This window comes from Helianthus annuus, chromosome 10 (assembly GCF_002127325.2).
Source record: "Helianthus annuus cultivar XRQ/B chromosome 10, HanXRQr2.0-SUNRISE, whole genome shotgun sequence".
Lineage (NCBI taxonomy): Eukaryota > Viridiplantae > Streptophyta > Magnoliopsida > Asterales > Asteraceae > Helianthus > Helianthus annuus.
The window spans coordinates 24,522,129-24,546,729 of NC_035442.2; the positions used below are offsets into that span (position 1 = coordinate 24,522,129).

General features: G+C 39.8%; 1 protein-coding gene across 1 annotated transcript; it reads left to right on the top strand.

The window, feature by feature from the left end:
• Positions 1-2,389: 2,389 nt before the first annotated feature.
• LOC110880826 (vegetative cell wall protein gp1-like) lies at positions 2,390-6,226 on the top strand. Its single transcript, XM_022129268.1, has 3 exons — positions 2,390-2,507; positions 4,629-4,720; positions 4,802-6,226. Exons 1-3 carry the CDS (start codon positions 2,390-2,392, stop codon positions 6,224-6,226), a joined length of 1,635 nt encoding a protein of 544 aa, XP_021984960.1.
• The last annotated feature ends 18,375 nt before the right edge of the window (positions 6,227-24,601 follow it).

Genomic DNA, 24,601 nt, shown 5'->3' on the forward strand with positions numbered 1-24,601 from the left:
ATTTATGGTAGATTTAGTAGTCTTTTTGCTTCTTTTGTGATTTTGAGCTCATTTCATCCTGAAAATACAAAAGGAAGACAAAAACACTCTTTTTCCAACATTAGTACTTAAAAAGGGTTAGTTTTATGCCTTAATTGATGTGTTTTATATGTTGCATTTTACACACATCAACAACTCAAAACATTCATTAGTTAGTGGTTCAATGACATCTATATAATTCAATGACGAGACATCACTTGGGTGACGCATCGCATCATCAATGTTGAAATTGATTACCTCCCCATCAAATTCCATAGAAAGGGTGCCGCTATAAACATCGATTTTTGTCCTTGCGGTTTTTAAAAATGGCCTCCCTAATAATATGGAACTTGAATTTGGGGCTTCATCACCCTCCATGTCTAGCACATAAAAATCAGCTGGAAAGACTAATTCATTCACTTGAACCAATATATCTTCTAATACACCTTTTGGGCGTACTATGGATCGATCGGCCAATTGAATGACTACCCCAGTCCTCTTTAACGGTCCTACATTAAGTGTTTTAAAAATCGAGTATGGTAGGACGTTAATAGAGGCTCCAAGGTCGAGCATGGCTCGTGGTATGGTAAGATTTCCCAATTTACAAGGAACGGTGAAAACACCTGGATCCTTGCACTTTGAAGGTAATTTCTTTTGTAGGACAGCTGAAATATTTTCACTTACCTTGACTGTCTCATTACCTTTAAGTTTCTTCTTTGATGTACAAAGTTCTTTGAGGAACTTTGCATACCGTGGAACCTGTTTAATAACATCAAGAAGGGGATTGTTTACCTCTACCTTCCGAAAGGTCTCCATAATTTCTTGTTCCTCTCTTTGCTTTTGTGTGCTTCTCAGTCTTGAGGGGAATGGAGGAGGAGTGGTGAACTTTGCCTTGACTTCATCTGATTTCGGAGCCTCAGGTTTCTCCGTATCTTTCTTCTCAACAACGACCTCTTCTTCCTCTTCTTGCATTGTCGGACCATCATAACTCTTCCCGCTTCTCAAGGTAACAGCACAAGCATTATGCTTAGGATTTGCCTCGGTTTGTGGAGGCAGTTTACCTTGAGACTCTATCTTACTCACCGAGGTGGTGAGTTGAGCCATTTGTTGTTCCAGATTCTTTATGCTAGCTTTAGTCTCCTGTTGGAACGTATGTGTGCTGGTTGCCAAACTTTTCACAATATCTTCTAAAGACATTCCCGAGCTGCTCATTTGTTGTTGAGCGGGTTGCTGTTGTCGAGGCTGAAAGTTTTGCGGTTGTTGATTTCCTTGGAAGGTTGGGCGTTGTTGATATTGTTGAGGCCTTTGCTGGAAATTCATGTTGGGAGGATGTCCCCAATTTTGATTGCCTCGGGGTTGTTCATATTGTCTTGAATTTTACCCCGGATAACCTCCAAGTGCTTGTGCTTGTTCAACATCATCTTGCAGTGTGGGACACATATCAGTGGGGTGTCCAAATTGTAGACAAATTCCACAAGCTCGGGCTTGTGGCTCAGCACTCTTGTCCTTGGTAAGTTGCATGACTGCTTTGGTTAACTCAGCTAGCTGAGTTTCAATGTGAGGAGTGCTCACTTCCTTGACTGTTCGTGGAACATCCGTGTACCACTCATCATCCTGTGCTGAGTGCTTGGTGTCTTCAGCTATGGAGGTAATCAAAGCTCTAATTTGGGTAGGTGTTTTATCGAGTAGAGCTCCTCCACTAGACGCGTTTATCAAACGTCTCTCCATTGGTGCTAATCCTTCACAAAAGTATTGAAGGAGTTGGTGATCAGTTACGCCATGTTGTGGGCAACGAGCACACAACTTTTTAAATCTGTCCCAATAAGTGTGCAAGGCTTCTCTTTTGAGTTGCTTGATTCCGATGATCTCCTTGCGCAGGATCGAAGCTTTGACTTCTGGGAAGTATTTGTCTAGAAACAACTTTGCAAGTTCATTCCAAGTAGTTACTGACCCCGGTGGTAGGTAATATAGCCATTCTTTTGCTGAGTCTTGAAGAGCAAAGGGGAATGCCCTTAGCTTGATTTGGTCTTCAGTGACGGAGCACACAACGTGAAACTCTTTGAGGAACTTGTGTGGGTCTTCATTCTCTAGACCTCGGAAAAGGGGTAATAGATGAATGAGTCCGGATTTCAGCTCAAAGTTTTCCACAGTAGGGTAGTTAATGCAAAGTGGTTGCTGTGGGACATCACGAGTTGCCCATTGTCTAAGGGTTTGTTCAGCTGCCATTGTAACTGTGGGAGTTGGAGATTCAGGTGAGTTTGGTTCTTGGTGGGTATGGGTAGGTGAGTGTGGTGGAGTGATGGGTGTTTCTTGATGGGATTGTGATTCTGTTTCGGTTTCAGATTCACTTGACAAGAGTACGTCTTGCCAAATGTTGGTGACCGGAGGTGAAGATATAGAGGATGAGGAGCTTGCTAACTTCTTTCGTTGTTTTGGTTGCTTCCTTAATCTCTTTACTATTTTCTCGATCTCCGGGTCAATCTCGAGTGGTATACCTGTACGCTAAGATCTTGGCATAAAACGATTAAATTTGCCGTATCCCCGGCAACGGCGCCAATTTGTTGGGAGTCGAATCCAGCAAATAAAATAATAAGAAAACTACTAGTATGAGTGGAAGTAGAGTTCGTGTCCACATGGATACAGATTAACGAATTATGCCAAAATGTTTTAAACACAGATACGGTTGTTTTAAAAGGGGGGTTTTTAGTTTAACTAAAACGTAAAAACAATTTATAATTTTTAGATTAAAAAAAAGCTAATTAAAGTGGTTGGAAATTTCAGATGTTAAAACTAATTTCAACATCAGGGCAATTTCTTGATTCGGTTCGACTTACGATCATTAACGGTTACGGTGCAATGATCCTTTTTAAATAATGGTTTGTATCGACACTAGACGTCACGCAGTTCGGACGTCCACTCCATCTAATGTCTAACCAAACGCCGTTCGTTGATTAGCGTGCGGGTTGTGGGATAGAAGTATCAATTACAATCAAACACTCACGCCGTTCGGAGTGTTTAATTATATTATATGATTCTATAATAATTTTGGGTTCATAGACAAACTCAAAATATTATTTGTTCCTTGCGTCAAAAATTAAAACTTTATTAGGGTTCTAAAAATTGATTGAACTTTATTAGAAAAATTAATAAGTTGATCAGGTTTATTAACAATCTAATATTTTCCGGATCGAATCCGTAGTAAAAACAAGAATCATATAAACATACCACTAAAATAATTGGATCTAACGTGATCGTTTCACATAAGTTTATGAACCAAATTAAAGAAAATAAACCTCGATGTCGAAACTAAAAAAGTCTAGCCAGACATGATGGCTAGAACAATCAATCCAAATATGAAAGAAAACACCCGAAACTTACTAAACAAATTTTTCTCAAAAATCACAAAAGAGAAAATGCTTTTTTTTCCGATCTCGAGTTGCAGCAGCCGTCCAAATCGATTCCCCCTTTTTCGTTCAAGTTGCTTTTGATGATATCACCCTCCTCTTTTTGATTTCCTACACTTTCTCGTGACATTGTTGGCCCATTTAATCTTTTCCTTTTTTTTATGATGGTCTAGCCCAACAACAACCCATTTGCAAACAAATTAATTATTATTTTTTTTTTGTTGGATGCTAGCATGCTATCTCGAGCTCCCTTGTAGAGTTGTAGACAACATTTAAACCCTTTTTTTTCTTGAGCTTTTAATTTGACACCTTCCACTAAGTTACCAATATTTAACCGCATTGTTCCTTTTGACTGAGCTTGAACATAAATTCCATCGCATCAATGGCTGCTTTGCTCTTCTTGTTTTATTATGAACACCTCTTAAGATTTTCCACACCCATTGTGATATATGGCGATCGCTCCACGCCTACAAAAGAAAACCAACCAAAGTAGATTCCATTCCACCAAAAACAGATGTTTCACAAAATAATGATGTTTGACTATGATATATGCATGATATGTGATATTATTTTAATATTATAGTGCTAGAAAACATGCCTAAAAATGCAACTAACAATGGATGACTATCATGTGTTTTATTTTCATATAGCATTGTTGTGATTGTGCTATGGTATTAAGAAGTCACACCAAATAAACCCACGCTTCCGCAAAAGCCAGGGTGTGACAGCTTGGTATCAGAGCTTCGATCATAGCGAACTAGGATTCTTTCTCGAGTCTAGACTATAATCACTAGGGCTCTCACAAAAACATTTTTACATTGCATACATTAAAACGTCAAGATCCAGGATACAAAACATTTTTACAAATAAAAGGCACAAATACACTTTTTCAAAAATTATATTTCAGTCTTAGAGACTGAGGGAGTTTAGCCTTAGAGGCTGGGGAGGTTCAGTCTTAGAGGCTGAGGGAGGTTCAGTCTTAGAGACTAAAGGGTTAAATCTTAGAGATTGGGGAGGTTTAGTCTTAGAGACTGGGAGGTTGGTCTTAGAGACCAGGGAGTTAGTCTGAGAGGCTAGGAAGTTCAGTCTGAGAGGCTGGGAGGGTAGTCTAGGGAGACTAGGAGAATTACTTGTTTGCTTTATTGTGACTTACATGTTTATTTGATATCATGTTGATATTTGTGCATATGTGTGGTTGTGTTACAGACACCATGGTTTCTTCTTTAGACACAGGAGTATCAGACACAGTAGACCCCATGGCGGTTGTGTCAGACGACGAGATACCATCAGAGGGAGACGTATACACATCAGACACCACGAGCACGGACGACGATGATTTCTAGCCGTTCGCTCTGCCAGACATCGGAGTTCAGATATAGCTTGCTGATGGCATTCCTGCTGGGGATCTACCTCTTGCGGTGATCCCTGGTCCCGTTCCGCTTGCTGCTTTCCCCGTGGCGGATGTGCCACTCGATGTCGTATCTGACGACGACATTGATCTGTTCGAGGAGGGTCCGCCTGAGGACGACTATGAGGGCGGGGCCCCGATTGATGCTGACGTTATCCTTCCTATTGCTGAGGCCCCTGTAGAGGAGCTTCCTCTTGGTTCACCTGTCCCAGATTCGTTGGAGTCTGTGGCATCTGCGTCTCTGCATGACCAGGGTGTGCAGCATCACTCTCCTGACGCCGACCCCGACATGGCGATGTCAGCTACACCTGGTCCATCACATGAGTTTGAGTTTGACCACGAGATCGATGACGATTTTGATCCAGCTTTTTCCCCTGACTTCGATCCTGACCAGGACATTGAGTTTATTCATATGGACCAGCCCTTAGAGGCGCCCGTAGCTCCCATTGATCCGTTGTTTGACGTCCCTGCCGATTTTGATATGGACCTTGTTGACCCTAAGCCTGTCATGTCCCCAGAGCCTGTTGTTGCTCCTGATCCTGCACCAGAGCACGACCCTGTACATGATGATGCACCGGCCATTGCACCTCTTGTTGATGATATACCCATTGCTGATCTTCCCGTTGTTGCTCCACCAGTGGTGGATGATCCTTTTATTGACGCACCTTTACCCGATCCCGTGCCGGCATTGGTTGACCGTGCACCTTTTGCTTCTCACATAGATCCTCGTTATGCTGACACCCGCAACGGGTGGATCGAGGATGATGACGCTTACCCACCGTCTGTGCTACCTGTCACTCCTCCAGTAGCACCCGTTTCTGCACCCACTGATATCCCATTGTTTCCCCTACACACCACAGACGCCTATCGTACTAATCTTCCCATTACGTTCCTACAGGACATACCGCCACCTCGTCCTGGAGAGGGGTCATCGAGGCAGCCGCCTGTTTCTGTTCCACCCGTACTGTCATCATCTTTTCCGTTTCCATCACAGTTTCCTCATGTTGTACCACCTGCTGCACCATCTTTCATACCATCGAGCGAGCCATTTTTATGGACTACGCCCCCTGTTATGCCATTATCTGACCCGTACCTCCCATTTCATGTGGGGTACACTACGGAGGATATACTTGCGTCGCTGCAGCTACAGCAGGACGCCCTGAGCCGTCGTATTCAGGAGTTGGAGAGAGCTCCACGTCCGCCTTGTCACGGTCAGACCCCCTATGCAGCACCGCACACTCCACGTCCGCTTTACCCTGATTCAGACGTTCGTTTCTTGACATCTGAGCAGCAGATTACATATGTGATGCGCGTCTGTCGTGCCTTAGAGGAGGACTGGTTGCACATGCGTCGCATGCTTTTCTCTCGTTTTCCTCCTCTTCCACCATCAGCATAGGTATTTTTGGTTTGATGCAAGTCGATCTTTTTGGTGAGAAAGTCGCGATTGAGCCAGTTTATGAAGACTTTTGAGAGATCACACTTTTTGTATATGATATGTGTAGACAGACTTGTATTTTTAGGGGTGATGTAGCCCCATGATCTTATTTTGATATATGATGTACTATTAAACATGTAAAACAATATTGTGGTCGTGATTAATGAAGCTCAATGGCAACGTTCTCACTATATGCTTTGTTGAATTATATGTTTTAATTTTATAACATGTGATGTTATGTGATTGATGGATGTTATTACGTACGCATATTATATACTTACTATTACCTGACCTACATGAACATCTTTTAGAAGATGCCGCCACGACGTGACCCGCGCATGCCCACTACTGAGGCAGAACTCCAAGGGATAATTGCCGCGGCTATAGCCCAATATGTGGCTTCCCATGCAGAGACAAGTGGAAATATCTCGAACAAAAACGGTAATAACAATCCACCCAATGGCAATGTTAAGTCGTTTGAGATATACTACAATACATTTGGATATTTATAGCACGACCGCTAATACCATTTGTAAATTCTAACGTATGTGCAGGGTGCACCTACAAGCAATTCCTCGACTGCAAGCCCATAAATTTCGACGGCACTAGAGGTGCTGTTGCGTTTGTTAGGTGGGCTGAAAAGACAGACTCTGTCCTAAGGATGAGCAAATGTGCTCCTGAGCAACAAGTGACCTACATCTCAGGGCTGTTTCTGGATGGTGCCCTATCGTGGTGGAATCTGCAAGTGCAAACTTTAGGAGAAGCTGTTGCTTATGCGTTAACCTGGAATGAGCTGAAGGAGCTCATGAGAAGGAAGTACTGCTCACATGCTGAAATACAGAAGCTAGAGACTGAGTTCTGGCACCTAAGGATGGAAGGTCCTAAGATTGCGGAATATGTTCAAAGATTTCACGATTTGTCCCATGTAGTGCCGTACATGGTCACGCCCGAGTTTAAACGTGTTGAGCACTTTATCTGGGGATTGGCACCTCAGATCATGAGTATGGTTACCACGTCCAAGCCTGCAACGATCACGGAAGCCATTGATCTCAGTGTGGTACTTACTGAAGAAGCTATTAGATTGAACAAGTTTTCAGTATCTGAACCAAAGAAGAAAGAGACTCATGTGGAGTCGTCTGGTGAAAACAAACGGAATTTTTCCAACTTCAAGCAAGGTACCAGTAATGTGAAAAAGAAGGGTGAATGAAGCACACCGGCCAGAGCCACAACCGGTGTCGAAAACAAAGGAAAGGGTTACATGGTACCCTGCCAAAGTGTAATACGTGCCAGCGCCATCATTCTGGTCAGTGCAGATTGAGGAAGTGCGAATCATGTGGAAAGAACGGCCACACGAAGGATACGTGTTGGGCCGGAACTGGTGCTGGGCGTGTTGGTAATCGAGGTTATGGGAATGGTAATGGAAACCGCCAACAAGGAAGAAATGGCGGAAATGGAAACCGTGGAAATGTTGCGAATCAAGCTGGGAATGGAAATCGCAACCAAAACAACACTCAAGGTGGAAATGGAAATGGGAATGGTCGAGGACCGGGATGTTTTAATTGTGGAGAAGTTGGGCACTTTAAGAGGGAATGCCCGAAACTGAATCAAGCCTGTGGGAGAGTGTTCAACATAGGCGCAAGGGAAGCGCGCCAGGATCCAAATGTTGTCACTGGTACATTCCCTATAAACCAACGCTTTGCATCTGTTCTGTTTGATACTGGTGCCGACTATTGCTTTGTATCGTTAGAATTTAAGAATATGCTTGGGTTAACTGCTAGTAAGTTAGATATCCCGTACTCAATTGAACTGGCTAATGGAAAGCTAGTTGAAGCAAATGAAGTTGTCCGAGGATGTGTAATTGAGCTGGGAGAACGCGAGTTCACTTTGGATCTACTACCGGTCGAGTTGGGAAGTTTCGATGTGGTAGTAGGGATGGATTGGTTGTCAAGCAACAAAGCCGATATTGTTTGTCACGAAAAGACCATCCGCATCCCAATAGAAGATGGAGAGACGATCGTAGTCCATGGAGAAAAGCGCGATACGCCTTTGAGAATCATTAGCTGTCTGAAGGCTCGAAAGTGTTTACAGAAGGGATGTGTTGCCTTCTTGGCACACATCGTGGATAAAGAAGCCGCTGAGCCAAAGATCGAAGACATTCCAGTCGTAAAAGAATATCCTGAAGTCTTTCCAGAAGACTTGCCAGGATTACCGCCGCAAAGACAAGTCGAGTTCCACATTGACTTAGTTCCAGTCGCCGCGCCTGTGGCTAAGGCACCCTACCGACTTGCGCCTTCGGAGATGCAGGAGTTGTCGACGCAACTTCAGGAGTTGTTAGACAAAGGATTCATCAGACCAAGCTTCTCGCCTTGGGGAGCTCCGGTTTTGTTCGTTAAGAAGAAGGATGGTAGTTTCCGCATGTGTATCGACTACCGAGAACTGAACAAGTTGACAATCAAGAATAGATATCCTCTGCCGAGAGTTGATGACCTATTTGATCAGCTGCAAGGTTCAAGTTTCTACTCAAAGATCGATTTGCGATCAGGTTATCATCAATTGAGAATACAAGAGGAAAGTATTCCCAAGACTGCTTTTAGAACTCGATATGGACATTACGAGTTTCTGGTGATGCCGTTTGGGTTGACAAATGCGCCAGCCGTTTTTATGGATTTATTGAACAGAGTTTGTAAGCCGTACCTCGACAAGTTCGTGATTGTGTTCATCGATGATATTTTGATCTACTCGAAGACAAAGGATCAGCACGAACAGCATTTAAGAGCTATTTTGGAACTACTTAAAAAGGAGAAGTTGTATGCCAAGTTCTCGAAGTGCGAGTTCTGGTTACGCGAAGTCCAATTTCTTGGACATCTGGTTAATGGAAATGGCATCCATGTGGATCCCACAAAGATCGAAGCGATAAAGAACTGGGAAACTCCCAAGACGCCAACCGAGATTCCACAGTTCTTAGGTTTGGCTGGTTATTATCGAAGGTTCATCGAGGATTTCTCAAAAATCTCTCAACCTTTGACTTCCCTTACTCAGAAAGACAAGAAGTTTGATTGGGGAGACAAACAAGAAGAAGCGTTTCAGTTGTTGAAGAACAAGCTATGTAATGCACCAATCTTATCGCTACCTGAAGAAATGGATGATTTCGTAGTATACTGTGACGCCTCGCGTCAAGGTTTAGGATGCGTATTGATGCAGCGACAGAAAGTTATAGCATATGCTTCTCGCCAGTTAAAGGTTCACGAGAAAAATTATACCACGCACGACTTGGAATTAGGCGCGGTGGTATTTGCGTTGAAGATTTGGCAACATTATTTGTATGGTACGCGATGTACGATCTTCACTGATCACAAGAGCTTACAGCACATATTCGACCAAAAGGAGCTTAACATGAGGCAAAGACGCTGGGTTGAGCTGTTGAACGATTATGATTGTGAGATCAAGTATCATCCAGGGAAGGCGAATGTGGTCGCCGATGCCCTAAGTCGAAAAGAAAGGATCAAGCCCATAAGGGTTAGGGCTTTGGAAATGATTGTCCAGACAGACCTCTCATTGCGCATTCGTGCCGCGCAGGGAGAAGCTCTGAAAGAAAGGAATATTGAGGACGAGTATCTCCATGGGATTGAGAAGCAGTTGGTACCAAACGAGGAAGGAACTTTATGTTTCATGAGACGAATTTGGGTTCCTCTGTTTGGTGGATTGAGAAAGGTTATTTTCGATGAAGCTCACAAGTCACGGTACTCAATTCATCCCGGAGCGGATAAGATGTACCAAGACCTTACGGATTTCTACTGGTGGCCTAGGATGAAAGGCGATGTTGCCGTATATGTTAGCAAGTGTTTAACGTGCGCCAAGGTAAAGGTCGAATACCAAAAGCCTTCAGGTCTTCTACAGCAACTTGAAATACCCAAATGGAAATGGGAACAGATTTCAATGGATTTCATAACGAAATTGCAAGGGACGCCCAAAGGCCACGATACTATTTGGGTAATAGTAGACCGTCTAATGAAATATGCGCACTTCCTGCCCATCAGGGAAAAAGACAACACGAGCAAACTTGCTGAGATATACATGAGAGAGATTGTTGCACGACATGGAGTGCCTCTCTCAATCATCTCTGATAGAGACGGAAGATTCGTGTCAAGGATTTGGCAATCCTTTCAAGAAGCATTCGGTTCTCAGGTGAACCTAAGTACAGCTTTTCACCCGCAAAAGAATGGACAGAGTGAACGAACGATTCAGACATTAGAAGATATGCTGCGAGCTTGCGTAATGGATTTAGGTGGAAGTTGGGACACTCACCTACCACTGGTCGAATTTTCATACAGCAACAGTTATCACGCAAGTATTCAAGCCGCACCGTTCGAAGCTCTTTATGGACGCAAATGTCGATCACCGATTTGCTGGGCTGACGCAGGTGATAGACAACTAGTTGGTCCGGAATTGGTCCATGAAACGACAGACAAGATTGCATAGATCCGAGAGCGCATCAAGGTGGCTCGTGATCGACAAAAGTGTTATGCGGACCGAAGAAGGAAACCTCTGGAATTTGAGGTAGGAGATATGGTTTTATTGAAAGTTTCATCCTGGAAGGGTGTGGTACGCTTTGGAAAGCGTGGGAAGCCGAATCCACGTTACATTGGCCCGTTTAGAATCCTGCAAAGGATTGGGCTGGTAGCATACAAGTTGGACCTACCTGCTGAACTTAATGGTGTTCATGATACATTCCATGTATCAAACCTGAAAAAGAGTTCGACTCAAGAGACAGTTGTCATTCCTGTTGACGAAGTTCATATTGACGACACGCTCCACTTTGTCGAAGAACCAGTAGAGGTTACTGATTGGAAGATTAACAAGACACGCATGAGTAGTGTCAAGCTCGTCAAAGTTCGATGGAATGCACGACACGGCCCAGAATTCACGTGCAAACGTGAGGATCATATGAAGGAGAAATACCCCCATTTATTTCCCAAGACCCTTGCAACTAGAAGCAGAACTTAAAATTTCGGGAAGAAATTTTCTTAACGGGCGGAGAATGTGACAACCCTCACATTTACAGGTATCGTACAATGAATTAATATTTAGTTTGTGTTTAATGATTGTGCTTGATTACAACTGTGATTAAACTGCTTTCTGTCTTCTGTTACGTACATACACATGCATCACATTTTACACTGTCACTCCATTTATTACACACAAACATTAGTGACAAACTTGATGCACAAAGCACAGTTAGCACAGTGAGCGGATAACCTAGAAAACATGCTGACAATGCCAGCACCTAGACAGACAATGTTTGTGAGGCCAGTATGAGCTAGAGATAGAATACTACACTAGTAGGGAGTGTAGGGAAGTGAGGACCATAAAACTGCGTCAGTAGGTGATAGTTATAGTGCCCGGAAGTGCCTAAAACACACTTTAAATGCAGAATTCTGCACTAAATAACAAAAATTCAGCATTTAATAATGCTAGTAAAGTGCAAAAACTTGGCAAACTAGTCCTAGATACTTTCCAAAGTGTTGGGAATTAAATGTGTCACTAAAAGTAACATAAAAGACACTTTATGGATTAATTAAGCACTTTAACGGAAAAAACACCCAACCGAACAACCGGACTTTACCCCGAACATAAAAATATTGCCAAACACATTGTTTTTATTTTTCTGAGCTAGTTAGGATCCCCGAACACCCTAACACACTTTATATTATATAACACACCATAACCATTAACTAAACACTTGTTACTTAACTAGATCACTAACTAAATTAGTAACCATCAATTGAAAACCAACCCCATACCCCCCCCCCCCCGAACCGGTTATGGGAAGTGGGGACACCCCCATAATTCTTTACATTATTTTATTTGAGTGGTGGGTAATTAGAGACATGATACACATTGGTTAATATGGAAACATGGTTTATATAAGTGCACAATGGATTGATCTTCTCATTCACAAACTCACAACACAAACAAGCTCTCTCTCTTTCTCTTCTCCTTGTGTTCGGCCGAAAACCCAAGCACCACCATCATCACCTTCAAGTTTCCTTCAAGCAATCTATACATATCCAAAGGTGTTAGAGATCCTACAAGTAAGCTCGGTGTGTTCAGAAGCTCTAGGACCTCTTTCGTTTTCTTTTATCCTCCACTTTTGTACTCTTGAACTCCCCTAGCCTTGTGCTAGTAGTAAATTTCTTAGATCTTCATCTTCTTCATATTTTTGATGGTTAATAGTGAAAAGAATGGTGAAATATCAAGAAACACTAAGAACATAATCAAAGTCTTGGAACATAAACTAACTAGTGATGATGTATGGTTAAAGTAATGATGAAATCATGTTATTCTTATGTTGTTATGTTTGTTGAATGTTGTTTGTTAGTTAAAATGATATGGATCCTCATATGGACATGCTAGATCATGTTTAAAGACATGAACTAGCAAGATGTGAAAGTTAGAAATGTTATGGATGATGGAATCATCCACACATAAACTATGAACTTGAATAAATACATGTTCTCTTGAAAAATAAAGATCAAAATGAGATGTAATCTTGTAGATCCAAAGATCCATGAGTGGTTTTTCGAAAGAACCGAGTGAAAAGTATGGGTTTCGTTAAAACTTGGATCTTACATAAACTAATCATATTTTTAGTGGATAAACAAGTGTAGAAACACTTGTGTAACAAGAAAATTTCACAAAGAAATATTTTTAGGAATTATGACTAGAAGTTGTGAAAATACAAATTCTTTAAAAATAAAGTTTTTAAAGAACCAATCACATTTTTAAAGGTAACAAGACTTACTAAGTATGTTAGTAAGTTACTACATGTTTTTATAAATTTTTCAAGTTCATAAGTTTATAGTTCATGCTTATTTTTTGTCAAGATTGGTAATTAGAGATTGTATGTTGTTGGTTGATGATTGATTGAATGATTTTACAAAAGAAAATGATATGCTAGAAAGCATGGACGCCTCCATTTACAAAGGAAACTCTGACGAATTTTTCCTAAAAATCCAACACTTAGAAAATATTTTTCTAGTAAGTGTTTACAAATATATTTCTAAATTTATTTACAAAATAAACTTCGCCATGATTTTTATTACAAAAATACTAAGTGCCGGAGTTTGATTTTTGTAAGTAAAATTTGATAAAAATATATTTAGAATATATATTTTATACTAGAACGCTTGTGTGATTATTTGATTATTTTGTGAACTAGTTATATTATTTTTAGTATAAAATAATATAACTTATATATACCATGAATTTACGACTCCAAAATAATACCCAAAACTCTTACAAGATAAATATTCTAGTTACGCATTTATTATTACAACGCGAAACGCTAAAAAACGTAACTTATGTATATTTCGGAAAAATACTCTTATTCGTATACTTTTGGTAAAATATTATTTTGGAAAGTTTATGAAGTAAAATATAATATTTTTTTGAAAAATATGTATATTTTGAATTAAGATGTTTTAAACAAATAATTTAAGTATATTTTCTAAGTGGGACTTAAAATATATTTTTCGGAATTATAAAGTGTACATGTATAAATACCCCCATCCTTGGGAAGAAAATACACTTATAAAATAATTAAGAAGTGTGAATACGAAATAGTTACCTAACTATTTTCCTAAATACAAACGTTAAGTTAAAATAATTATTATTATTTTAACAAGTATAATATCAAAGTAGCACAACTCAAAACACTAAACCCTTAGCCAAGGCACGGCCCGTTCGTCTAATAGACATTAGTACGTGTAGGTCGTCACGCAGCAGATCGAGTTTGAGCTTGATGTTACAGACTACGCGCTTCTGTGAGTTCATGTCCCCCTTTTCTCTTTACTATTTTCAGTTTTATACTTCGGGGGTGAAATGCATGCGATAATTATTACAAACATTTATTTACATGGTATGGTTAGCGTAGGGAGGGTTTACTACTAGATCATGTGAGGGGTGGGTAGAACACTTAAGGCCATTAATTCTCGTTGTTAGGACCGAGGGACACAAGAGTGATAGATCTATTTGGGTGTAGCGAGCCCACACCCGTGAGGCCGGGGCGGCCCATAGAGCTGACTGTGTCTTACCGCCGAAGCCCGGTAACAAATTTGCTAGGTTTGAGTTTTCCTACACTTTCTCACACATACCAGTGGCTTTGCAACCCATTAGTGATCTCTTTTTCCTTATTGCTACATACTAGGGACTTTTATACATGAAAGGTTTATACATACTCACTTTTACATGAACTCGCTCAACTTTTTGTTGATTTTTCAAACTACATGTATTTCAGGAAATTAATGGATCTGGCCAAGTGTGCAATGGTGTTAAGCTGCGTAGGGAGTAATGATGTCATCCAGGTTTAGGAGGTGTGACCCTTGCTTGGACGGGTTACAAGTCTTAAACCGTGTTTTTAGTCAAGTCTTTTGTTGTTTCGTATGAACGTGTTTCAGTTATGTCATGGTTGTATTTTGTTTTATGTGTCGACTTTTAAAAACAATGATGTGTGGTATCTTTTAAACTTAATGAATGTATGACTATCATGTGTTTTATTTTCATATAGCATTGTTGTGATTGTGCTATGGTATTAAGAAGTCACACCAAATAAACCCACGCTTCCGCAAAAGCCAGGGTGTGACATCTGCTTTGGTCCATGTACTTTGGCAACCAAGTTATCAATTTTTAATCTCCTTTGTGACAACAGCTTCAGCAAATCGTGTGGTAAATGCTATAATTTCATATATTTTAGAAATGTCATACTAGATTTTATATAGGATACAAAATATAAATTAGAAGTTTTCTAACAGTCCAAAAGATACACTGGTAATATATAAAAATAAGTAGCAGTTTTTAACCTGCTTGCAGTATGTTTCTTCTTCAGCCTGTATCAAGCATCCATGAACATAATCTCTGTTCGAGCCATCTTTTCTAATCTCCAATCCCTCATTGTTCAAAACATTTAACTCAAATTTTACTTCCTTCAATTTTTTTTTAACACAGCTTGTCTATTTTGTTATTTCTATAAGTTTCAACAAATCGGGTCCATTCTGGCCCGTTTATCCTCTTACTTTTATGAACGATGCTCTGTACTGCAATCTTATACTTAAAACCCGTATAATCAACCAACTTTATCCCTTCACACTTTCTTGGTAATTGGTTAGCCATTATCTTCGGAAGTACCTATGTATATAAAATACACAACATTTAATATATCTTTAATTTTATAAATACAGTTTTTAGCATACAATTGTGATTTGAGCTAATTTGTTCTAAGAATATAGCTTACCAATCCCTCATTTAGGTCTGCCAATTGAGAGACGTTGATAATTATCATAAACTCCATCTGAAAGTAAAAAAATACAATAACAGTTAAATACTAAAATATAAAATCAATTGTATCTGAAAAGCATTCTATTTAAGGTATAAAAAAATATCCAACACTCTGTAGGACCAAACTTATATGTTGTGTATTTCAATATGGTCCCTACAACCAACAATATGAATCTAACACTATGTACTTAAATGGAATGAATCAAAATGTAACTAAATAGGTTGATATAAATCTTATTATAAAATAAAGAAAATAAGTTCATATAAGTTTATCTATTTTAACATCAGTAGATTATGATTTTGATGTTTATATAATTTGAAATGAGGAAACTGAAAGGAACATATTAAAGCATACCTATAAAATACACAAGAGAACAAAAAAAAATACCTGATCTAAAACTTCAAACTTCTGATCGTCAAGTCTAAGGAAGAAGAAACTATAGAGTTTTTTTCGCCGGAGAAGAAGAGGTGAGATTGTATTGGGATTGTTGAAAATAAGATATTTATCTACTAACTTGTACATTGTTTATTTATTTCACTTATAATAATCTTTAATATCGGGATATAAAAACTATTTTTAATTATATAAATATAAATATATTAAATTAATAGATAAGTTTTTTCGTATTTACTAATTTAAATTTATATTCAAACAGTGGTTATTGCTGTCTAAAAATTGCGATCTTTTAATGTAGAAGGGGGTAAAGTATAAATTTTACAAAATCTAATTTCAACCAACAAGTGTAAATGTAACATCTATATTAACTCCATTTAATATACTTTTCAACTCCATTATTGAATATAAGCTCCAGAAAAGATATTCGGAGGTTTTCTCAAATAACTTTCTTATCAAAATCGGTAAGGTTCTATTGCATATTATAGATTACACGCTATAAAATCAAGTATTGTTTTTTTGAATTTATTGTTTGTATTATATATGTTAGATTAATCATTATTTGATGTTATGAGTATGTGTTTGTCACTGACGGCGTTTCATATTCTCTCTTGAAGCAAATAATAGTTGTTGTAATCTGGTGTATTTTTATTGATTAAGTACTGCATTAACTTAAATGAAGTTACTAATAGCATTCTCTGTCACAATTTGTGCATGCATCTTCGTGATGTTGTCTTCTACATTACGATTGATAAATCAACTATATAATTTTGCTTAATTGTTGTGGGAGATGATGATTTTCGTTTGTGCTTTGTTTTTATAATACCTTAAGTGTGTGAATATACCACTTGATTTTTATAATAACTTGTAAGTTTAAATTGTTTATTTGCAGATATCAATCTATCCAGTCAAACACCATCCTTTTTACAATTCCTTAATGAAGATGATGTTGGACCGGTTCTATGACCCTGAAATGTCAGTCAAGGTAGTTCATCTTCAAATACAAAGGCGGAATCAATGCAAATGAAGTTACAACAGCTTTTCCTCTTTAATTCCTTCTATATTGATGCTTTCTGAATTGATTTTGACAGAGTTTCGTTACCACAAGCATGACTAGGTTTCGCTCCAAGATACTGACTGAATGAACTGGTTTCGCTCATGGTGACTATTTATACTATGACAGATTTCGCTTCAATGACATGCCACATGAGCGAAACCACCAAGATCCTTATAAGCGAAACCTCCTTAATGACATATGAGCGAAACCTCTACTACACATGTACATATAAGCGAAACCTATACATTAAACCTAATTTTGACTTTCAAGCTCCTATGATGACTTAACTTGACCTAAGACTCAATGTATATGTAGTCAACAGACATTCCGTGCACCAACAGACTCCCCCTTGGATGTTGACGAAGTCTTCAGCTCCGAGTCTTCAGTCTTGGTCTTTTCTCCAACTCTCTGTCTTTACATCATAAGCATTCAATCTTCACAAGTTCACAATCTTGTCCTGGCTTCATCTTCAGACTTCCCTTTGATCGTTGATCCAGACTCCCCCTTTCACAGACTCCCTCTCTCAATATGCTAGAATCTGAGGTCTTGATCTGGTTCAAGCTTTGACAATTAACTTCCGTGGGAATGATGAAGTCCAAAACCTGTGTCTCAAACATCAAACATTACAAACTTATCTCTTTACAAAATCACACAATCAATCAGTACTAGAAATCCACTCAAGTATTCAGGTTCAAGTTAATGACCCTGATTACTCAATTAATCTACCAAGTCCAATTTAATGACCTTGTTTGATCTTTTGATGAATCAAACTGATTTTGAAAACAATAATTTTCACACATTTTCTAAAAAATGTAACAAGCATCAAATTAATGAACTTGTTTTAATTTTTAACATCTCAAACTCCAACAATGTAAGCTTTCCTCATTCTTCAGCTCAGAACTTTTCCTGCATCTGCTTCAATCTTCAAGAATCCAACGATTAACTCTCTGCTTTGGTTTGTCAAAAATAAAGCAGAAATAATTTTTTTTTTGGATTTTAATAAAGTGTTCTAAACTAAGAAATGAAATACAGAAACTTAAATTGCAGAAATTTAAAGAAATTAAACTATATACAAACTTATTTTTGGCGAGCGTGTCAGGGAATCATATCAGCTTTTCAGACAAATTACTAGTACCGTTAAGCTTCATTTCATACTCAGACTTAAACAATTCATGTCGATTGTCGATATACTGATCCATCTTAAATTCTCACACACATTTCAATCTATTCAGGATACGAATTAGATGTTTTATGAACTTAGCTCATTCATGTGTCCCACCTCTTGAATATACTCCCGTATCCAAAATCCCAGATATTCAGTCTTACAGGTGAGTATACCACAGATAATACCTGTAAGGGGTTAAATGCGAGGGCCGTGAGAGCTCAGGTCGATACTTCTGTATACGTAGAGAGATGACGGCTTCGACTTTCTGGTGTGTCCCCTTTAGAGGATCTTTTAGTTACAACAGCAGCGACTATCAATTTTATTGTTTCATCAGCTTGCTGAGGGCGATGCTATATTTCAAGCATTTTGCGAAAAGTATTATTCGGGGACTAGGTCAGAACTTCCATTCAGCAGAAGTCCCGAAATAATACCCCAAATATCACTGAGTATAAAGACCTAGTATCTCAGAATATGGGACCTTTCAAACGAGATTTCAGGGGTTACCTATATATCCAAGTAGTGTTCCCCATGAATTTCACAAGTTTGAAATTTAAGGTTTATATCCCGAATAAATCTACTAAATGTGTGAAAACCTATCGACACATCATTAGTAAGATTGTTTAACTCATTTAATCTTTACAATTCTTTAGCATACTGTAATTGTCTAGCCGATGTACTATCGTTTTCCCTTTTTACACAAGCTCTTTTTCAATTTTATCATGTTTTTGTATTTTTGCATTTTTTTACTGTTTTTGTATTTTCTGAAAATAAACTATATACATCTACTCCCCCTAAATACCAAAACAAGTAAAAAATCGACAAACCATTGCAGATTGTTTCTCATCTTAATCCGCAACAGTACTCTCATCAACGCCAATTATGCCATCTGACACCGAAAGAAGCTTCATACCGTTCAGTTTTAACAAATATTTAAACTGATTTTTATCAAAAGCTTTGGTATGTAAATCAACTTTCTGTTCGTCAGTGTGGATTTTCTCAATTCGTATCAACTTTTTCTCGAAGCAATCGCGAATAAAGTGATGACGAATTTCTATATGTTTAGTTTTAGCGTGATGTACTGGATTCTTTGTTATATTTATAGCGGCCTCATTATCAACAAAAAGAGGTGTGTTAAGAAACTGCAAACCGTAGTCGCGCATCTGTTGCTGTATCCACAGGATCTGAGAGCAGCAACTGCTAGCAGAAACGTACTCCGCTTCACTTGTAGATAACGCCACAGACGTTTGTTTCTTACACTGCCAGGTAACCAATCTAGGTCCAAAGAACTGGCATCCTGCAGTCATTGATTTTGTATTGACTTTGCAGCATCTGAAATCCGAATCGGAATACCCTTCGAGCGTAAAGTCGCCTTTTCTAGGATACCACAACCCCAATGTAGGAGTTCCTTTCAGATAGCGTAATATCCTCTTCACAATAATCATGTGCGAAGCTCTCAGGTTAGATTGATATCTTGCTGCGAGGCATGTTGGGTACATGATATGTGACAACTCGAGTTTCCGAGATTCCACTTTCGCATTTATTGCACGTTCACTGTTTGTCTAGTTGTTTACTTACACAATTTGTTTGCTTTGTAACTGTATACGTTGTGATATGATAAAGTGTATTGTGATTGTTGCACGGTTATGTGTTATTTTATGAATGATTTGACAAATACATGAACTTGATGATGAAACTGTAAATTATATGTAGTGCGTGTGTTTTATGTAAAAGATGATACTTAGGGGTGAGTAGAGTAGTTAGTGAAATCCTTAATAACTCCTAACCCTAAAACCTTCCTCACAAATCATTCTACGGCAGTTCAAATCATTCTCTATACAATCATTTCTCTCATCATTCTTGGCTACACAAGTTCTCTCGCATCAATCTTGATTTCCCAAATCCATCTAGAATCAATCTAAGGTAAACGTTTAATGATTATTTGTTGTTAATCATTGGTTATTTGATTCATGCAAACCCTAGCTCTCCAAACAATGGTTCTGTGTTTATTGATCATTCTGATTGCTGTGAAATAGTTTATGAACAGTTGTGTAATCACTTGCCTGATGTTAAGATGCCTGATATGTTAGAATTGTTTGATTGTTGATTAGATTACAGCATTGCCAATGTATGAAAATTAGGGTTTTGATCGTAACCTGCAATGTAACTGTTCCATTGAAATTTTGTAAAATGGTTTTGGAATTCACGCATGTTGATAACTCGGAGTTAGGTGTCAGGACTTTGTGAAGTCACAAGTCCGAATTTTGTAATGTTGCATGGTCCGAATTTTAGGGAGGATGTCTAGTCCGAGTTTTATGCCTTGATGGTGGTCCGAGTTTTTGCACATGATGTTTGGTCCGACTTTTATAAGGGGATGTTTGGTCCGACTTTTATAAGGGGGTGTTTGGTCTGACTTTTATAAGGGGGTGTTTGGTCTGAGTTTTTAAGAGGGGTGTTTGGTCCGAGTTTTTAAGAGGGATGCTTGATCCGAGTTTTATAAGGGACATATGGTCCGACTTTTTGGTGCTTGTATGGTCTGAGTTTCATGATGCTTGTATAGTCTGAGTTTGTTGTTGGTTCATTTAGTGTCAACTCTATTAAATATACAAACTTTGCTAAGCATGTACACTCCTGTTAAGTTGTTAAGTGGTTAACTTTATTTGTTGGTTAACTCTGTTAGTTAACTACACTATTAGTTTATTATTCCGGTATGTTTATAAACCCCGTTGAGTTATTAACTTCGTTATGACTGATAACTCACAATTGTGTTATTTAATAACCACATTAGCAAAAACTGTGAAAGACAATTATGTGAAGCATGAATGATATGAAGATGACTATCTGTTTACGTGTTACTTGATGTTAACTATCCCGTACACTTAGAGATTTCGGTTTCATGTGGAACTTTATAAACTTGAACTGATTTAGTATACGTGCATACTATAGGACTTCATTGATTATTTGTGAGCACCTAACTTAGCATACTGAGCAAACCAAGGTGAGTTCACACTCTTACCAAGGCATGGGATTCCCGGGGTAGGGAATGGGATTGGATGATTATCTGTATTTACGTTGTTGTTGGGAATTATGAAATACTGACCTCGGTTGGGAAAGATCACTTATAGATACTGCTAGACTAGTGATACATGGGGAAGCCCCCACTACTCTTCGCACACATGCCTGTAATGACCGCGATACTGATTCTGATCTTCGCACACATGCCTGGAATGGCCGCGATACTGATACTAAACTTCGCACACATGCCTGGAGGGCCGCGATACAAATAAAACTAGTCTACAATACATGGGAAACCCCCACTAATCTTCGCAAACATGCCTGGAGGGCCGCGATGTAATTATAAACGATACATGGGTTACTAAACAAACAAACGTTTTACGAAATGAACACTGTTACTAAACAACCCACTGTGAACTCGCTCAACTAGTTGTTGACTCTCTGTTACATGCCTTGCAGGTCGTTAGGTAGACATGGAGCTTGCACTGGGAGGCGCGGTCGTTGTGGACAAGGATCGTGAATGCTTTGATTAAACATTTTGACATTACATATTCATACTTATGTTGGGTTTATTTTTATGCTTTCGCTAAACATTGATATTGCACTTATGTTTTGAACACCTTTCATATTGGTTTGGTTGAATTACATTTACTTTTACTTATTACTTATTATTTACATGTTCAATATGATTGGTGGCTTGATCCTGGTCAGTCACGCCTCCAAGCGGTGGTACTCCACGTGTGGACTTTTGGGGGGTGTGACAGATTGGTATCAGAGCCATTGGTTATAGAGAACTTGGTTTTAATATGGGGAAAACGTTTTTATTAAAACCAGACTATAACCAGTACAGTGCTCAACGATCCACAACGACGCTTCGCTCCACGTGCAAGGCTCAACATCATAGGTACTACTATTCATGTTTACTTTGCCTACTTGCTAGAATTACATAGAACTTTGCTCGTGGTATGCTTAGATTACATTGCCTACTATTCGTTATTGCTTGAGAACACTTGTGTGCTTACTCTCTTCTGTCATCGCACTATCCGCGAACGCTCTCTCACTTATGTTACCTTTCCTATGAAGATCATGGTTGGACGCATTAACTTGACACAAGCCCAGTTGCCGGCTCTCATTAACGAACAAGTTGCTGCGGTACTTGCAGCCGCACAAGCAGGAGGTATACCCTGCATTCGTAACTCACACTAGGATCTTTAGATCCTACACTCTAAACCAACTCTTGTGTTTAACCTTGTCCTGTTCTTATATACACAACAGGTCAACACGCTCAGCCACCTGTTTGCACTTTCAAGAATTTCATGGACTGTCGTCCAAGCACGTTCAGTGGCACGGAGGAAGCAGTGGGACTCCTCCATTGGTTTGAAATGCTCGAGTCGGTGTTTGAGATGTGTGAATGCCCTGAGGCTCGCAGGGTGAAATACGCCACTGGTACTCTGGAAGGAATTGCACTGACTTGGTGGAATGCGCAAGTTCAACTTTTAGGATTGGCAGCTGCTAACGCCACTCCTTGGAATGATTTCAAGGAGCTGATTAAACGGGAATACTGCACACGTGACGACATCCACAAGTTAGAAGTGGAGTTCTTCCATTTGAAGATGACTGGGTCGGAAATTGAGGCATATACTAAAAGGTCAAACGAGCTGGCTGTTCTGTGTCCAACTATGGTGGACCCTCCTATCAGACGTATTGAGTTGTATCTCAAAGGGTTGGCACCAGAAATTCAAATCCACGTGACATCGGCCAACCTTGCTAACATCCAGGATATTCAGCGCCTTGCTCATCGCCTAACAGATCAGGCCGTGGAACAGAACAGGCTGCCTAAACGTATCAGTGCTACCGATGCTACTACTTCCGCTACTCCTAGTGACAACAAGCGGAAATGGGATGGGGATTCCAGCAAAGGTTCAGCTACAACTCAGTCTCAGGTTCGGCAGCGCAAGACTGATAATTACCAGAGCCCTGGTCAGCAATCTTCGGGCAATCAAAGACAGGGTGGATATCGAGGAAATCTCCCAAGGTGCAATACTTGCAACAAGCACCACAACGGCCAGTGCAACAAGGGTCGTTGTCAACAGTGCCTCAAGTTTGGTCATGAGGCTAAAGATTGCAGAAGCTCACGACCTGCGAACCAGAATCAGCAACAACAACCACCGCTCCACGAAACCAGCAGCAACAACAGCAGCGAGGCAACAGAGGATGCTATCAATGTGGTGCTGAAGGACACTTCAAACGTGATTGCCCCCAGTTAAACCAGAACCAGAACAACAACAATAACAACAACCAGGGCAATGGCAACAACAACAACGGGGGAAACAATAATGGCAATGATGCTAGGGGTCGTGTGTTCGTGCTGGGGCAGGGTGATGCAAGGAATGATCCTAACGTAGTTATGGGTAAGTTTCTTCTCGAAGAATTTTATGTTACTGTATTGTTTGATTCGGGTGCGGATACCAGTTATGTGTCTCTAAAAGTTAGTCAAATGTTAAAACGTACACCAACACCCTTAAACACCAAACATGTCGTAGAGTTAGCCAACGGTAAAAGTTTAGAGGCCACACACGTAGTCAAGGGTTGTAACATTGTCTTAGCCGGTCAGACCTTCTCCATCGACCTCATTCCTATAGTTCTGGGTAGTTTCGACATCGTCATTGGTATGGATTGGTTATCCCAACAGCAAGCAGAGATCTTATGCAAGGAGAAGATAGTTCGTATTCCCCGTTCTGGTGAAGAACCTCTCGAAGTTCAAGGTGACAAGAGTGGTGCTGTGGTTGGCATCATCTCCTTTTTGAAGGCTCAGAAATGTTTGCGAAAAGGGTCACACTGCCATTCTAGCACTTGTTACAGATGCATCAACGAAAGAAAAGAAATTAGAGGATATCCCAGTTGTACGTGATTTTCCCCAAGTGTTTCCTGAAGATTTACCCGGGCTACCGCCTCACCGCCAGGTCGAAATCCAGATTGAACTAGCTCCTGGAGCAGCACCAATAGCTCGCGCACCGTATCGACTAGCTCCAACCGAACTGGAAGAACTGTCTAAGCAATTGCAAGAGCTCTTGGATAAGGGCTTTATTCGTCCTAGCTCTTCGCCTTGGGGAGCTCCAGTGTTATTCGTGAAAAAGAAGGACGGTACCTTCAGGATGTGCATAGATTACCGCGAACTCAACAAGGTGATAGTGAAGAACCGCTACCCTCTGCCACGTATTGACGACTTGTTCGACCAGCTGCAAGGGTCGAGCTACTACTCCAAGATTGACCTGAGGTCAGGTTACCACCAGCTGAGAGTCCGGGATGAGGACGTCTCTAAGACAGCATTCAGAACTCGCTACGGCCACTACGAGTTTCTAGTCATACCGTTCG

Excerpts from the sequence above, each read along its gene's own strand:
- LOC110880826 (XM_022129268.1), top strand. The coding sequence starts at position 2,390 with ATGTTGGTGACCGGAGGTGAAGATATAGAGGATGAGGAGCTTGCTAAC. Across the intron at positions 2,508-4,628 it reads CTCCGGGTCAATCTCGAGTG|ACACCATGGTTTCTTCTTTA; the intron begins GTATACCTGTAC and ends GTTGTGTTACAG. Across the intron at positions 4,721-4,801 it reads AGATACCATCAGAGGGAGAC|CTTGCTGATGGCATTCCTGC; the intron begins GTATACACATCA and ends GTTCAGATATAG.